Source organism: Dryas octopetala, chromosome 8 (assembly GCF_963921425.1).
Source record: "Dryas octopetala chromosome 8, drDryOcto1.1, whole genome shotgun sequence".
Classification (NCBI taxonomy): domain Eukaryota; kingdom Viridiplantae; phylum Streptophyta; class Magnoliopsida; order Rosales; family Rosaceae; genus Dryas; species Dryas octopetala.
This window is the reverse complement of record NC_141373.1, coordinates 19,660,914-19,675,525: the sequence shown is the minus strand read 5'-3', so window position 1 is coordinate 19,675,525 and position 14,612 is coordinate 19,660,914. Positions and strand designations below refer to the sequence as shown.

General features: G+C 35.1%; 2 protein-coding genes across 2 annotated transcripts; both read right to left on the bottom strand.

The window, feature by feature from the left end:
- LOC147277844 (uncharacterized) lies at positions 1–2,961 on the bottom strand. The gene is made up of 5 exons (XM_086254920.1): positions 2,556–2,961; positions 2,058–2,116; positions 1,802–1,977; positions 957–1,065; positions 1–563 (listed from the first exon to the last, which is right to left on the bottom strand). Exons 1-5 carry the CDS (start codon positions 2,866–2,868, stop codon positions 255–257), a joined length of 966 nt encoding a protein of 321 aa, XP_086111046.1. The 5' UTR covers positions 2,869–2,961; the 3' UTR covers positions 1–254.
- A 5,495-nt stretch (positions 2,962–8,456) lies between these two features.
- On the bottom strand, positions 8,457–14,280 carry PGSIP2 (plant glycogenin-like starch initiation protein 2). Its single transcript, XM_086254974.1, has 4 exons — positions 14,017–14,280; positions 12,903–13,109; positions 11,918–12,555; positions 8,457–10,362 (listed from the first exon to the last, which is right to left on the bottom strand). The coding sequence occupies exons 1-4, from the start codon at positions 14,073–14,075 to the stop codon at positions 9,341–9,343; spliced, it is 1,926 nt and encodes a 641-aa protein (XP_086111100.1). The 5' UTR covers positions 14,076–14,280; the 3' UTR covers positions 8,457–9,340.
- Positions 14,281–14,612: the final 332 nt, after the last annotated feature.

Sequence of the window (14,612 nt, the reverse complement as noted above, 5' to 3'; positions counted from 1 at the left end):
AATTGACTCCCTACACCTCACTCAAGTCCTAATATCCAACTAATATACAGAGCAAAAAGTCAGAATTCATTTAAATATGTACTATAAATGAAGAACTTTACAACTCATAATAAAAAATAGAATGGCAAGTGAAGAGGGCGAATTGAGAAAGTGATCTTTTCGTCTGCTTTTTTTTTTTTTTTTTTTTAATTTATATACTCCACTATATATGCATTTCTTGGTCAAAAAACCAAAATGATTTACAGAGTGATAAATCAAATATCAGAATACAACCGGACTAAACGTAAGGAATCAAAGGGTGTGTTCAATCTCCACTCCCGCTGCTTTTTGTTGAGTGGTCTCCCTTTTCCTGCTTTTTCTCTATTTATCCTCACATCTGCCAAACCCCAAATGCAACATTTTGTTTCCATGTCAAAAGAAACAAGCCTGAAAACACCATCGCTTTCTGACAATGAACCGGTGGCAGCTACCTCACTGACATATTTCACATACATAGGTCGATCTTTGAACTGATCCAAGTCATGTGGAATCCGAACTACCCTTTCAACACCTGGAGATGACACCTGAGAGTAAACTGATTTCCTTAGACCCACAAGGTAAAAATCGCAAACAATTAGGTAGTACCATTTTTTATGTTTCAGCTTCACAGCTTTAGCATCTAAACAATCTAGTTGGCACTATAAACTGAAGCAACCAACCACGGGCCTCAAATTAAGGTTTTATGCCTAGCTACATACAAGGTTCATACCAAACCTTTAAGTTGTCCATAACCTGTGCAACAATGGTACAGCTAGATTCAGTTGCCCCCACCCCACCGCACCACCCCTCAAATTTCACGGAGCATTGATATTCTATCATGGTAAGTCTTTCCCATTACATAAAACAGAAGAAGGATAAATTAAACAAATAAAAGACAGGAAGGGTAATTAGTGAGTGAAGAGAGAAAAATAGCCGACCTCCAGACATAAATTCTCAGGTACTGATCTGGCAATCTCTGCTTCATCCAGTCGTGCTCTATAGATTGTAGAAAACGCTTGAATATCTTCCATACTTGGGGAGCCAGATCTGTAGTATATCCATGTGGAGAGAAACTAATTAACCAAAAGATTGGTTTTCTACAATTGAAAAAGAAAAAACAAATACAAATGAGAAGTAACAACGACACATTCAACCAATACTGGTTCTTTGACACTAGCACATTAATAATTAGTATTGCACAAGCAGTTCTGATAACAGCCTACACAGGCTCAGTGATCCCTCTTTACTAGCTGCATGGGAAGTTTCTAATTTTTTACAGTACTGGCAGCACTAGCTCTTGTGTACACAAGAGAACAATGAGCTTGACTAACAAAAAACATAAATCTAAGAGTTGTCTAGACGGGTTATTAAATTGGGTCTTGGTAGTTGAACACTTAAATTGGCAACTAAACCTGTTTTGATGTTTCTTTTTGGTAGTGTCATTTGTTAAGTTCCACTTGATATTCATTATTAGGCCTGTCTTTTCATAGCTTAAGCTTAACCTAACATGGTAGCAGAAAATGAGTGGAAATATAGATACATATAGAGGAAAAGGTAGAACTCTAAAGACATACTTTCCAAATAAAAGAAAGAGTTTCTCTTTGCACAAGGTAACCTCCAACCCATCAAACATAATTTTGATAGAAGCAGCATGTATATCAATCAATTCACTGATTGCTATCTAACATTTTTAAGATATGCTTTTATGCATGGCAAGCATAGAATATATAACACATACTAATGTTAGATAAATTGTAAATCAACAAATCTTCTACATCCTTACCTATTCGAAACCTTCTCGATGCGCACTTGAATGGTAAAATTTGGCAAGGTTTTAAAGGCATATATTTTCAAGTCACCATCAAAGGACAAAACAACCTCTTCAGCTATTTCTAATGCTTTTTTATCCCACCATGTCTCTGCGAGAGAAATCCCACCTCCTCCACCTCCATCTCCAGCCTTCAGAAAGAAGCAAAAGGTTGTCAGCATCAATCGCTACACTTACAAAACGATGACAATAACTCATACACACAACTTACATAGAGTTCCACCGCAGACTCATCTTCATAATAATCATCGCCATCGTCCACTGATGCCTCTATATGATTAAGAATTTCACTCAAACGTGACTCATATGTGACCAGATTTTCAATATTAAAACAGGATAAAACATGGACATCATCCTCGTTACTTCTATTATATAACTACCCATCAAGACATAATCAAATGAACACAGAAAAAAAGCATTACAAAGATACATTAGACACATCCACTTAAAAAAACCATTATAAAGATACATTAGTTTCACGGTACAAAGTTTCAGAAGCTACCTTTTTTTTTTCCTACTTCAGAATGTCAGAAGCTCAAGAAATATCATAAAAATTTAAAATGATATAAGTAACTTCATACAAAGACATGTGAAAGTGTAAGTTCAAGAACCCAAAACAAACAAAGAAAGTATTAAACCAGACTCAGAGATATATTATCAAAAAATAAAGAAAAAAGAAAAAGAGGAAATAGGTAAATTTATAAAATACCATCTTCAAAGCCATCAAGCAGAACGGTGTCGTCTTCATCATCGTCCTCAGAGACTTCTTCAATAATGGCTGGTCTGAGAAGTGGGTGCTGCTGCTCGGGCTCTGAGTTTCGACTGCGGGCGTGAAGGGTAAGGGACTTGTTTGGAATAAAATGAAATGGGTATGCCCAGAATGGGGAAGAGAGCTTGTGAGGTGAGAGAGAAGGCCTTTGGAAGTGGGAGCTACAACAACAACTGCTAATAGTACTGGTAGTGATGAATGGTGAAAATGAAATTGCAGAGGCTCTCGAATTCAATGCCGTGATTAAGTCCATGCGCTCTGCTTTTTCTGGGAATTGAATCCCCTGTCACTATGAGAAACCCAAAATCAAGCTTCAGTTCGACGAACCGAGACTCTGAGACTCTGAGACTCTGAGAGTGTGTTTGAGAGGGTGGACGGTGGCGAGACGGAAAAGCTAACCTCATTCGGCGTCGTTTCATTGTGGGTTTGGATAATCTCTCATTGTTTGTCTAAAAAAAACAGATTTTATTAAACTTTACCACATCAACTTTGAACACAATTTCACTTTACCATTTAAAGAATAAATTATGTCAATTTACCAACTGAATTAAAAATTTATTCCAATATATTATGTCTCTCATTTTGTCTAAACTTTTATTAAAAATAAAAGTGTTTTAGTTTTTTCCAATAAATTTTTTATTGTGTCAAAATAAAAATCATTTTTTTATAATAATAAAAACTTGAAAAAGACTAAAACTCTCTTATTTTTAACAAAAGTTTAGATAAAATTAGCCAAAGATAATATATTGCAATAAAATTTTAATTCAAGTAGTAAATTGATATAATTATTTTTTAAATGATGAAATGGAATTAAGTTCAAATTTCAAGTTAGTGAATGCTAAAAAGTCCAAAAAAAAAAAAAAAGTGGCTAAATTGCCGTCATTGCGGCCCATGATATGGCTAGGGGTCGGCAATGGGCCGGGCCGGGCTAGCCCGGCCCAAATTTTTCGGGTTCGGGCCGGGCTCGGGCTTGAATGATAGAAGCCCAATAGGGCTTTCGGGCCGGGTCGGGCCGGGCTTGGGCTTTAATACACAAGCCCAAGGCCAGCCCATCGGGCTTTGGCTTGCGGGCTTGGAGGGTCGGGCCGGGCTAGGCCCAAACGGGCGGCCCAAATAGGCCCAAAACCTGTTTAGACACATATATATGTTAAAAAAAAATATAGGATTTTGGCTATGTTGTGATTTGAACATGAGACCTCACATAACAAACTTCAACTCTCAACCAACTGAGCTGACCAGTTTATTTGTCAAGTTTGTGAATCATAACATATTTAATAGCTCTTTCGTTTGTTTACTTCAATAAATTATTAATATGCTTATTAAGTTATTCTATAATACTATTATGTTAGTAATAGTGTAATACCATAAATAATAAACTTTTAAAATTATATACAACATTACAACTATAATAAAACATAAATGTACATATGTTTTATTATATATTTTATTACATATTTTTATAAACAAACGATGCAATTGTGTTGTCAACGATCCGAACTGTTCAAATTTTAGTTCCTCACTCAAAGATAATTCGTGCAAAAAATTAGCTTAATCGGAGATGTAAAAGTGACATAATAGTCGTCGAATTAATGAACGATCGTGGTTTTTCTAATGATGATCGAATGGGTAGATGAATGTCGATTTAGCCGATTTTTTGTACGGATGATCTTTGACTATGAACATAGAAAATGAACGGGTCAAATTGTTGAAATCACGTTGTGGTCTTCATAATTATGAAAACAACAAGGTTTCAACGGGAAAGTTATTAGAATTATACTCTTCAAGTGTATTTATATGTAGAAGTTCACATATCGATCGTGTTTTCAACGATCCGAATCATTCAAGTTTTAGTTCCCCACTCAAAGAGAATTCTTGCAAAAAATTAGCTTAATCGGAGATGTAAAAGTGACATAACAGTGGTCGAATTAATGAACGATTGTGGTTTTTCTAATGATAATCGAATGGGTAGATGAATTCCGATATAGCCAATTTTTTGTAAGGATGATCTTTGACTATTAACATAAAAAATGAACGGCTAAGATTGTTAAAATCACGTTGTGGTCTTCACAATTATGGAAACGACAATGTTTCAACCGGAAAGTTATTAGAATTATATTCTTCAACTCTTCAAGTGTATTTATATGTAGAAGCTCACATCTCGATCGTGTTTTCAAGTTTCCAATGATCCGAACCGTTCATTTTTTAGTTTTTCACTCAAAGATCATCCCTGCAAAAAATTAGTTCAATTGGAAATGTAGAAATTAGATAATGGTGGTCCAACTTATGAACGATCGTGGTTTTTCTAATGATAATCGAATGGGTAAATGAGTTCTGATTTTGCTGATTTTTTGTAAGGATGATCTTTGACTATGAATATAGAAAATGAACGGCTCAGATTGTTGAAATCACGTTGTGGTCTTCACAATTATGAAAACAATAAGGTTTCAACGAGAAAGTTATTAGAATTATATTCTTCAACTCTTCAAGTGTATTTATATGTAAAAGTGACGTAACGATGGTCGAATTAATGAATGATCATGGTTTTTCTAATGATAATCGAATGGGTAAATGAATTCTGATTTGGCCGATTTTTTGTAAGGATGATCTTTGACTATCAACATATAAAATGAACGGTTCAAATTATTAAATTAATGAACAATCATGGTTTAATAACTTTAATTATAGTTGTATTATAAAAGTTGTATATATACATATACATTTATGTTTTATTATAGTTGTAAATTTGTAATGTTGTATATAATTTTCAAAGTTTATTATTTATGGTATTACATAGTATAGTTTACACTTTACACTATTACTATTTACTAATATTATAGAATTATATAATAACTTAATAAGCATATTAATAATTTATTAGAGTAAACAAACGAAAAACCTATTAAATATGTTATGATTCACAAATTAGACAAATAAACTAGTCAGCTCGGTTGGTTGAGAGTTGAAATTTGTTCTATGAGGTCTTAAGTTCAATTCATAACATAGCCAAAATCCTATATTTTTTTTATTGAAGATATTAAACGGGCTTTGGGCTTTGGGCTTCGGGCCGGGCTTTGGGCGGGCCTAAGCGGGCCGGGCTTTGGGCGGGCCGTGGGCTTCAAGGGGATGGCCCAAGCCCAACCCAAGAAATTTTCGGGCCGGGCCGGGCCGGCCCAAATGTCGGGCAAAATCGGGCTTCGGGCCCAATGGGCCGGGCGGGCTTCGGGTGGGCTTCGGGCCTTGGGCTATTTGGTGAGCCCTAGATATGGCCCAGTCTACCTTCATATTTCCTTTCATGCTTTAATTTCCCTTTTTTTTTGGGTGCAAAAAAAATGTTGAATGAATGAGGGCAAAATAGGATGGTGGATGATGGATAAGTCTAAACCAGAGAAATCACGCACAAAATAATCTAATTTTTTAAAAATTGAACCACTGATCTTGTTTTGAGTGACCAAATGAATTTTCGTTGAGCATTTGGATGCTAATAAAGTGTGTTCATACTCTTTGCAAGCTTTGAATGCTTTTCTAATATTGTTCCAACGCTTTTACCAATGAATTATTAATTAGTGACATCCATTAATTACTCCAAAATAATAGTTAAGTTAATAAGCAGCTTTAAGTGTGGCCATTCGTACTTGTTAACATTTGTGAGTGTTTGAACGCTCAGCCACAAGCGTTTGAATGCTTACTAATGTTTGCATGTGCGCACGTTCACACTTAAAGTTATTTCAGTTTTGCAAACAATGTTTTGGTATATCCGTATATGTGAATACATAAAAGTTTAAAGGAAAAACAAATTCAAGACTTCAAATATAAAATTGTAATTGTTACTCAATAGAAAAACAAGAAAGATTTATTAGTTAATTAAATATTAAAAATTAATAGAATTAACCGTTAAATTGTGTAATTCGATTCAACTATTGAAATAAGTTTAAACGCTGAAAAAATAATAAAAGCTCCTTATGTGAAGAAACAAGCCTGCCTTGAGACTAGTTTAGTTTTTTCAAAAAATAGAAAGCCATTGAAAAGCCCCTAAAAACTTTTAGAAAGACTCAAAAGTGAGCATATATATAAAAATTTTTCACTCAAAAGTCTCTAAAAATACGTTAACGGACGCGCGTATGCATTTTAGCAAAACTGTGTTGAGCACTCGGCATTATTCACCGAGTATTTGGTACTGTAATGCAATAATAGTTTAAGTGTTACTACCGTGCAATTTTTTTTTTTTCCTATTTTCTACATTTTTTTTGACATTTTTTTATGGGTCTTTTTTGAGTGTGTTTAGACATAATTCCGTATATTTTTGGGAATTCATGATGTACGATTTAGAATTACGAGTTTTTTAAATGATATATGTGTAACTGTACTGCAAAAAAAGTGTTGTTGTAGTGCAGTACCGAACGCTTGACATCTTTCTATTTTTTTGTCCTTAAGTGTGAAAATTCACCGTATGGTGATTTTTGAGTGAGAAAAGCATATATTAGGGGTTTTTCAGTTGAAAACCCTTAAAAAAACAGATAATGATTTTAAAGTTCACTGTCAAACAGTGGCAATTAGTGATAGTAATTTTTATGCTATAACACGGATGGATGTGACTTCATAAGCTTGGATTGTGTGTTTTATGTTGATTTTATTAGTTTTTGACATGTTTATGTAAGAAAAGACATAAGGTATATTAACAAGTATTATTTTTATGCAGCTTCAAATAGTTAATGTCGCACACTAGCTACAGTGGCAATTGCCAAGCGCTCGGTGAACATTGTCGAGCGCTCAGCGGGTCCCATGTCGCGCACATTTATTAAAGTGGATCGGGCTGAGATTTTTTGTAACAACTGGACTGGGTTATCAGCCTTATGTGTGAACTGGACTTTCAAAAAAAAAAAAAAAAAAAACTAATTTTTTTTTTTAAATTTATTTTAGTTGTTTCAATTTTTAGTTTATTTATTTATTTTATTTTTATCACTTCAATTGAAATTAATTTTTTTTTTTAAAAGCTCTTGGAGTTAGCCCAAGTGGTGAAGGTGGGTGGGATAAGGGTTAGGCTCTGATTTTATTTTATTTTTAATTTATTTTAGTTGTTTCAATTTTTATTTTTTTATTTTATTTTATTTTTATCACTTCAATTGAAATTATTTTTTTTTAAAAGCCCTTAGAGTTAACCCAAGTAGTGAAGGTGGGTGGGATAAGGGTTAGCCTTAGGCTAAGTCTAGAGTTCCATTCCCTCAAATGTAACAAAAATAAAATTAAGTTTTTTTATATGTAGAGGATATTTTTGGTTTTTTAGAAAAATGTAGAAGTTATTTTTGGCATGAAATTTTCATTATGATTCCCCTTCTTCTATTCCGAACCCTCCTAAAAAATCGCATTCCCCAAGTATCAAGAATTCCATTTCTAATTTCATGTAAGCCCTACATCAATGTTGATTCCCAATATTTTAGTAAACACATGAATAAAGAATTGGTATGATCGCAATATGTTAATAAGAATAAGAATGAGCATTATTCCCATATATTAGTAAACACAAGAATGAGATGAACCTTCTATTCTTATTTCTGGTTAGTAAACATGCCCTTATTTAATTGAAATTTACAAATAATTTTCTAATTTTTTTAATAGGAAAAAATGGAGAAAAAGTAATTTTAGCAAATATTGATAATTCTTGGCTTATCTTAATATACTGGAATGCTAATAGCTTTGTCCAAAATTTTATGGTAGTGACTAGTGACCATTTGAGTCTTCCTAACCTGCATTGCTTTATCTTAAAGATTTCATTACATTTGGGAACTCTCTAAAACATTTTATGTTATATATCGACCATCTAATATCAACTATTGAACACAAAAATTAAAAGATAATTTCGGCGACTGATAATATCATGCCATAGCATGTTGATGTGTTTACTATACATTTTTCTACACAAGAAAGTGACCACTTTCATACTCATTCTTGAAGTTACTAATAACAAAAATATCAAGTCAACTGCAATTTCAATTAAACGAATTGACATAAGAGAAATCACATCTTTTAGAACCTCTGGTGGAACAACCATAAGATTTCAAATCCTCTTGGCTTGAGCCTTGATATCTTGCTTTATGACCTATTCTGAAGCATAATGCAAGATTTGCTTCAAAACAGCAACTACTAATTACCTGCATGATAGTATTCTTGCAGGAGATCTAAAGAATATTCTTGCACACCAATGATAGTATTTATCTGCCATCACATAATTTCACGAATTAAATCGTTAATTACCTAGTCCAAAAAGACCAAGACAATGGCAGTGCACAAATTTATGAAAACTTTGCAGATCATGATCATAGTTGCTATACTGGTACTCAAAATCCTAGTAGAGTGTAAAAAAGACAGGCCAAACATCTGGTAAAGGAACCAAATCTATCTGGAAATGGAAATTTGGAACAAAACACCAGCCAACACAATAAAAGGTTTTAAGATGACTAGAAATCATTCCTTTCAAGAAAAAAAAAATGACTAGAAATCATGATATCAAGGCATCTAGCCTCAAAAAGCATTGAAAGTGCTAAAATCTATGCCAATTTGATGAAAAAATGGGTGTGAAATGAATTACAAGGAAGTTGTTAAGCTAGATACCAAGTAAATTTCAAGGAGATAAACTTCTCTTTCTCACATTTGTAGGCATGCATGCAATATGTGTTGACTTGTGTTATTGGAATGAAGTATGCAAGTATGAAAGAAAGAAATCACGAAGACTAGAGAGATGCAGTAGTGAGCACAGGTGGTGATGGAGTAACAGTAGCGTTATCTGTCCAATTCTTTTCACCCCAGTGCCATAACATGCTCTCCCAGAAGCAGAAATCCTCAAAGCATGTCTTCAATCGCTTGTCTTTAATCTTGATTTTCCAGTGACCATCAGTGTAATTTGCTTTCTCAGCTTGCCTCCGATCCCACTCTAGTGCTGCCTTCTGCTTGGACCTAAGCAAACAAAAATTTTGCAAGTTTTCTGGCATAGCATCATGCACTTTCCACCACCTTTTATGTGCAACATCACTGGCAAACTCCTGCAAAAAATCGACATTCCAGTTGCAGTCATAGTCACGGAAGCAAAGCCATGGTTTATTACCCAGATAATGGAGGACGTAGAGGATTGGAGGATCAGCTTCAAAGAGGTGAGTTTTCATCTCCTTTTTCTCTGGCTCATCACCTTCCCAGAAGTGTTTCAAGAAGTTCATGTGTTTTGGAATCCTGTGCCACCATGTGAATATCTCATTCAGATACCCCTGGTCCCCACCGTTGTAGGACACAATCTCATCAATATGATCCATGAGCAGTTGGAATGTACAATTTGATGGTTCCAAAACCATCACACCTGAGTTGAACAGACTAGCATTATTTCCTGTGGCTGATATTTCTGGCATCTCAAACAGGAAATCAATATTTCTAAGTATAAGCATGTCAGCATCAATGAAAATGATCTTGTCATAATCAGTCAACTGCCACAGACGGAATTTGCTGTAGTTCCATTCATTGTATGCTTCGGGTTCAGCTTTAGGGTTCCTGATTCTTTGGATTGTGTGGATCTTCCACCCAGCAGCCTCCAATCCTCCTCGATGATACTCAGTGATTGTTTCATCAACAAGTATGACAAGATCTCGTGTTGAACCAGCCATACGGATGCTCTGAGCTGCAGCAATGGCTCCACACACATATACATGTGCAGAGTGTAGGATTGTTGCATATGCTTCTCGATGGGCTCTCTCCGAGTAAAAATGTTCTGTTTACAAGTATTTAGTTCATTACTTATCAAGTATATTACATTTATAAGATCAATAAAATTTATAAGCATCATGACTTATATTAAAAAAACCCTTCGACAATTTTTTTGACAACTGATATCAAGACTGAGCAGGTGGTCAACAACATTAACATGTATCATTGAAGTACCACATGGCAGACATGGTGTATCAATTCTGTGATTTTATACATATATACAATATGTACATCTTTGTTATAGGGTTTGTTTGCTCACAAGACTGAAACTATAATACACATTCAATCAAGATGTAACCTAATCAATGATTCAGATTTACATTGTTAAGTTGCCAGCCTGACTCTGTGTGTGTGTGTGTGTGTGTGTATATATATATATATATATACATCCATACATACAAGCCCATTCAAGTAAGAACATTTTCTCTGTGTAACACCTAGCAATGCAGTTTGATGATCGGAACCGTTCATTTTTTAGGTTCCTTCTCAGGGGTCATCCCTGTAAAAATTAGCCAAATCAGTGATTGTTTGGTCATCTAAACTGTGCAGACAAATACAGTCTGTCAAAAAAAATTGAAATAATGTTTGCCATAATAAACTGGCTAAATAGCTTCCGATCTGGCTGATTTTTTGCAAGGGTGATCTTTGAATAATGTTCTAAAATATAGACGGTTCCGATCATTGAATTGTAAGTCCAAAGAGGATGTTCTTACTTTTCTTAAGGTAAGGACATCCTTACTTGGAAATTTCCCTCCATACATATACATATAAATAGGATGTTCAGTTGTGTTATGGATGTCATGGATAACTGTGAGATGTTGAGCACATTGACCACATGGTGAGTCAACACGATCAATGGCATTAAAGCACATCGTGTATTTGCATTGAGCAAGTGGAACACCATACATATATGTAAATATTTCACATTTACCATTGTTGTGACCTGTGAGCATGCACGTGTATGGACCAATGTACTTGACCCAAAAATTTGACTATCCTCAAAAACACCTTCCGCTATTATGATGTCTCCACCTATGTCTTGACCCAAACAAATACATAATATTTTTCAATTGATATGGAACCATCAATAAAATTCCTTAGAAAAAAAATTCCCTCATTTGAAAAAAAAGTTTCAAAATTATTTCATTTGATGTGGGAGCACTACCTTTTGATTTCATTCATTATCATTGGGGTAATCCCGACATGGTGCGGGTTCACTACTTACACATCCAAATAAAGTAATAAAATCCACTCAAACAACTCAAAGCATTTTTCAACAATTTCCAATTGAATTCTACAATAGCTAGCTATTCCAAACATACAAAAATGTGGAGTTCATTTACAAATGAACTGAATTCTACATCTTAAAGGATTCCAAATACACTGAGTTTTGGAAAATTAAAAGGAAAAACAGAAAGAAAGACTAATGGAAGAGAGGTAGAACAGCAGCTTTCATTGCAGAACAACAATGATTTATAATATATAATAATAATAATAATAATAATAATAATAATAATAATAATAATAATAGCAAGACAAGACACTAGTTTAAATCTGACCTTTAGCCTTGAGAGGAACTGAAAGCTCACATGACCCTACAGGGAGCTGTAGTTTATCCCTCAACGTATTCAGGTTTGGTTCATAAAGCCATGCATTCCCTTCACGTCTAACAAGCTCTTTGCAAGTGAACAAATTTGGGATTGGGAAGCAGTCAGTCACTAAAAGCACACGCACTGGGTGATACCCTTTGGAAGAGGCAGCAAGCCTTGCTGCTTCAAGCTGCAAGTGCAAACGAGCCACATCTCTTGACCAGCTGCCAGACTTGTTGCAGGGAAGCTTGACAGCAACCAGATCAATCCGTGGTTTTCCAGGAATTTGAAGCTTCGGTAGAGAGGGACAAGTAGGAACCTCAAATTCTTCTTCTTCATCTATCCATTCAGGGTACAGAGATTCCCATGTTATGTTGTCTGACACATAGTTGAGGTGTAGAATAACATGCTCAGCATCTGGTACAAGCTCCTTCCAATGATCAATCTCATTGCCATTAAAGTTTAATAGGCCAATTCCCTGATAATCTTTTATGTCAGTCAGATTCTCAATAGCATCCGAAATCTCGTCCCAGTTAATGTCTAAAGATGATATGTAACGTAAATCTGCAGCAGCACTCTCTCTTGTCCATCTATCTTGAGAAGTTAGCCTGCAGTCAATAAACTTCTGTTTCAAAATACTGCTAAGAGAGAGAGAGAAAGAGAGAGAGAGAGAGAGAGAGAGAGAGAGAGAGAGAGAGAGAGAGAGAGAGAGAGAGAGAGAACAAAGCTCTTTTGGCTGTTAATTGACAAAGATGGCCCTTTTCAATTCTAGTGAGAGAGGGTCTGCACACAATATATATTCGCAGGAGGAGAGAAAGTAATTTTTGAAAACCTCAACATCCGACAAAAAAAAAAAAAAAAAAAAAAGCAAAGACTGAAGAAAGAAGCAACCAAAGAGTACACTAATACCATAAAATGAGAAATGAAAGCAAGGTGATCAGCTAATAGGACATACTGCGATACGGAACTGGATCGATGATCTGTATTATAAACAGCTGGAGAGAGGAAGAGTGTCACAAAAGTCCCCAATATAATAACGACCAACACAAGTTTCAAGGTGGGCTTGCAGTTTAAGTTTCTATCTTGAACAGGAACATGGAAGGCCTTTTCAATATCTCTAAGAACTTTATTTCTCTGGGGCCTTCTTTTGTTAGTGTCTTCACTGAAACAAAAAGGGATTTCGTAACTACATGAGCACATGTCTGCATGACAAGTGAAAGAAAGTACAAAGAGCAACAAATGGAATGGCAGAAACTAAATAGAGCAGAATTTATGCGAATGACACTGGAAACAAGTTCCACTCAGAAAGACACGCAAATGCTTCGCAATCAAGTCGCTCATTGGAAATGCATTGCAGATTGATATGTGGAAACAGCACAAATATGAATTTTTGATATCCCATTCAACACATTACAAATAAAAGTGCTCAGATCATTTTCAAAAACTACTTTGCCAAGATCCCAATAATCTGATATTGGAATCTCGTGCACCATGACCATCACACAGTAGCTAAATTCAGAGCATAGTGGGTCCTCTCCAAAGCATTTCCAACTTCTAGAGTACAGTATTCACCAAGCATAAGCCGCGTGATTTGAACACGTTACTAAAGATTTTGACATACCCATCTCAAAGAGTGTAAAATGTAGCCTAATTACTAGCAAGACCCCTCACTTAATCGAAACAAGTTCAAACTCACAAATATAAACTTCTCCACACACACACACACACTATTCATCCATACAAATTTAGTGCCAAAGTAGAAAAAATTTCCCCAATTAAAAAAGTCTTGATCTGTATGCATATCCATAGATATAATCAACAAGGAAACCAGTAAATCAACAAAAATGAGCACTAAAATTATAAAACAACAGAATCAGAGATGCATAGGATGGATTTAAATCCTGTAGCTTAAGAGCGTTCATGAGGCTTGTCTTACATACGAAGTAATACGAAGTATGGAACTAAATCAAACACTCTCAGCAAAATGAACTCAAGTTATACTAAAAAAAATCTGAAAATTTGAGAATACAGAGTGAGTGAATGAGAGAGAGGGAGAGAGAGAGACTGACTTTGCTGAAGCAGAGAGGCGGTGTCTGGGCTCTATGGGACTTGGGGAGAGCACTCTCATATTTGTTGATTCTGAAATTGCAGCATCTGAGATTGCTTATGAAAACAATGAAAGCAGAAAAAGGTCTCAGAGTTCTCAAAATGAGCAAACAGAAAAAAGAAAAGAGAAAACGATTCCAGAGGTCTCGGATTTCCTTTTGTTTTTTGTTTTTGGTAATTTGAAAACAGAGAAAACGATTCCAGAAAAGGGATTCGGAGTCGTTACAACTTACAAGACTTGTGAACTGTGTCGCGGAGCGAGTTGTTTGGGTGTGAAGACTCTCCGAGTCTGAGACCGACAGAGGCAGTTAATTAATTCTTGCTTTTGCTATGCGTTTGGGTCTTTTTCAGTGTAAGACTGGTCAATGTAAGAAGAGCTCAACTGCTTTTTTTTGGTCAATAAGGAGCTCAAGTGCTCAACTGCTCTATACTTCTATAGACTCAAATCTCAGCGTGCATCTTATATTTACTCAAATAAATGAAAAGAAAATCAGTGCTTTTTGGTTTTTAGTTTTTACCTTGAATTAGCCCCAAATAGATAAAATAAAGTAAATAAATA